The sequence below is a fragment of the Centropristis striata genome, chromosome 16 (genome assembly GCF_030273125.1).
Source record: "Centropristis striata isolate RG_2023a ecotype Rhode Island chromosome 16, C.striata_1.0, whole genome shotgun sequence".
In the NCBI taxonomy this organism is placed as follows: domain Eukaryota; kingdom Metazoa; phylum Chordata; class Actinopteri; order Perciformes; family Serranidae; genus Centropristis; species Centropristis striata.
Window position 1 is genome coordinate 11,922,676 of NC_081532.1, and position 2,235 is coordinate 11,924,910.

The 2,235-nt window shown below is 43.9% G+C and overlaps 1 protein-coding gene across 1 annotated transcript; it reads left to right on the forward strand.

Moving 5' to 3' along the window:
• The first annotated feature begins 259 nt into the window (after positions 1-259).
• Positions 260-2,035, forward strand: LOC131988814 (nanos homolog 1-like). The gene has a single exon (XM_059354077.1). The coding sequence runs from the start codon at positions 360-362 to the stop codon at positions 1,041-1,043; it is 684 nt and encodes a 227-aa protein (XP_059210060.1). The 5' UTR covers positions 260-359; the 3' UTR covers positions 1,044-2,035.
• The last annotated feature ends 200 nt before the right edge of the window (positions 2,036-2,235 follow it).

The window sequence follows — 2,235 nt, forward strand, 5'->3', positions numbered from 1 at the left end:
AAATATATCAGTTTCTCGCAACTAGAAAGGATAAACAGTTCTTTTGTAACACAAAGAGACACTCCTCCGTGATAACAGTAACATCCTGGGAGGGAAACTGATTTTTCTCAGCTCAGTAACTCCCTGCTTTGCTGTGTAGACCCTCCTATGAGGCCCAGAGAGATAATCAACTTGAACCAAACCACGCCCCCCTGTTTTATTCTGGGGGGTTTATCAGCGCCTACATGTTGACTGCTCTGCATACTAGACCCAGCAAGACAAGAGAGTAGATCCCCTCCACAGACTACCCATGCTGACAAACACACCGTCCGAAACGCCAAATCACCTCTGTGGACATTAAACTCTGCAGCTCTGCCAGGATGGATTTCTTACACAGCGGTTACCTGGACGCGCGGTCTCCGTATGATAACACCTTTAATTTTTGGAACGACTACCTCGGCCTGTCGACACTTGTCGCTAAAAACAAGATCAACAGCCCATCCTGCAGTCCCAACTCTATAACCGAGTCCCTTAAAGCGACTCTGGGCTTAGAGGACGACTCCCCGGTTTGCTCCTGCGTAATTGGGCACGGTAGGGACAGCGACGGACACTTGGACTGCTGCTGCGCGGCCCCGGGCTCCCCTCCGATCTCCATCTATGATCTCAAGGAGCGCATCTCGCTTCTCAGGCCGTACGAGCACCTTACTGCCGACTCGCCGCTGGGAGACAGAGATTCGCCCTCCTACAGGGGAAGCTTCTCCGGCCTCGACCTGCTCTCCATGGACAGGAGGCGCAAACAGACTCAGAGGGGCAAGCCGGAGCCGAAGGTGTGCGTCTTCTGTCGGAATAACGGCGCACCGGAGGAAGTTTACGGCACCCATATCCTGAAGACAGCGGACGGCAGAGTCCTGTGCCCCATCCTCCGGGCGTACACCTGCCCTCTCTGCAGTGCCAACGGCGACAATGCGCACACCATCAAGTACTGCCCGCTTTCTAGAGATCAGTCGAGCCAGAGAGTGGCAAAGGGAGGCAGACCAATTGGCAAAAGGCTGAAAATCTTCTAAAGCAAGGAGATGAATGAAGTTTGAGTTGCACTGTAAATTACTAGTGTGTATGGCATTATTTTTGCCCCATTTCATGCACAAGACAAGTCTGGAGAGAAAGATTTTAAGAAGATTTTATTGATTTTTTTTTTGTGTGTCACTGCTTCAGTTGTAATGTTTTTTGTCTATCTTGTAACTCTATGGGCACATAGTTTACATTTGGACGCATTGCGCGCAATATTTTCTCCTCCCCCAGCACTCTTAAGGACTTGGTGATCAAAACTGAACCAAAGTACTGTACAGATCGACCTGTGAATGACCACCTTCATGCTGTAATCAGAAGTTGCTGTGTTTCAAGAAGCACAGTGCCAGTGCAAACAGCCCTGTGCATGTCAGCAGGCAGCTCTACAGGGTTTATGAGATGCCAACATAAATTAATATGCAGCACTCCTGATATGAGATGAATGTTTAGTCCCATACTTCATTGGCCCGTGGATGCAAGAAGTCTGACAGGCCTCGCAAGATATACTTCTTTTTACTGAGCACAGTTTTTTCCTGATATAAATGTTTTCTACCAAAGGAATAATACACTTTTGTATTGCAACTTAGCCTAAAGGTAATTTCTGTATTGTTTATATGTTGGATGTCTTATATTCTTTATGTGGTTTTATGTGAATAGTATTTTGCAGATTTCAACTGAATGTAAAACAGTGAGAAGGTAGACCTGGCACGCAGTTCACCTACATTCTCTTCAAGTAGCTCCAAGCTCTATTATTTCTCTTAACTATTCAAAAACACAGATGCTGATTTGATTGTTTTTGTTTTTTTCTGGAAATATATTCCTGCAATTCTTATAAATGTCTTAAAGGGGTGAACAATTTTAGCAATGAAAAGCCTGACATTCCAAAGTCTTTATCTGTCAATAGAAATGTTTTATGTACTTATTTTTACCTTATGTATCATTGGGAAATATATTCACTGTAAATGACCTCTGAATAAACATGTAATTTGGATTTTTTTCTTTGACTATTTGGGACACCAACTGATTTTAATATACAATGAATCATGTAAGTGCATCACTTCAATGATCGCATGACTTAATGTGTTATTTTGAGTTATTATTTTGTCAAACATAACTCAATCAGCATTTTCACAACTGTATTTCATCTGAAAACATCTGAAGTAGTCCCACTGACATGTGATCCAAATGCGC

What these genes read in the sequence shown, in the direction of transcription:
- LOC131988814 (XM_059354077.1), top strand. Translation starts at nt 360, where the DNA reads ATGGATTTCTTACACAGCGGTTACCTGGACGCGCGGTCTCCGTATGAT.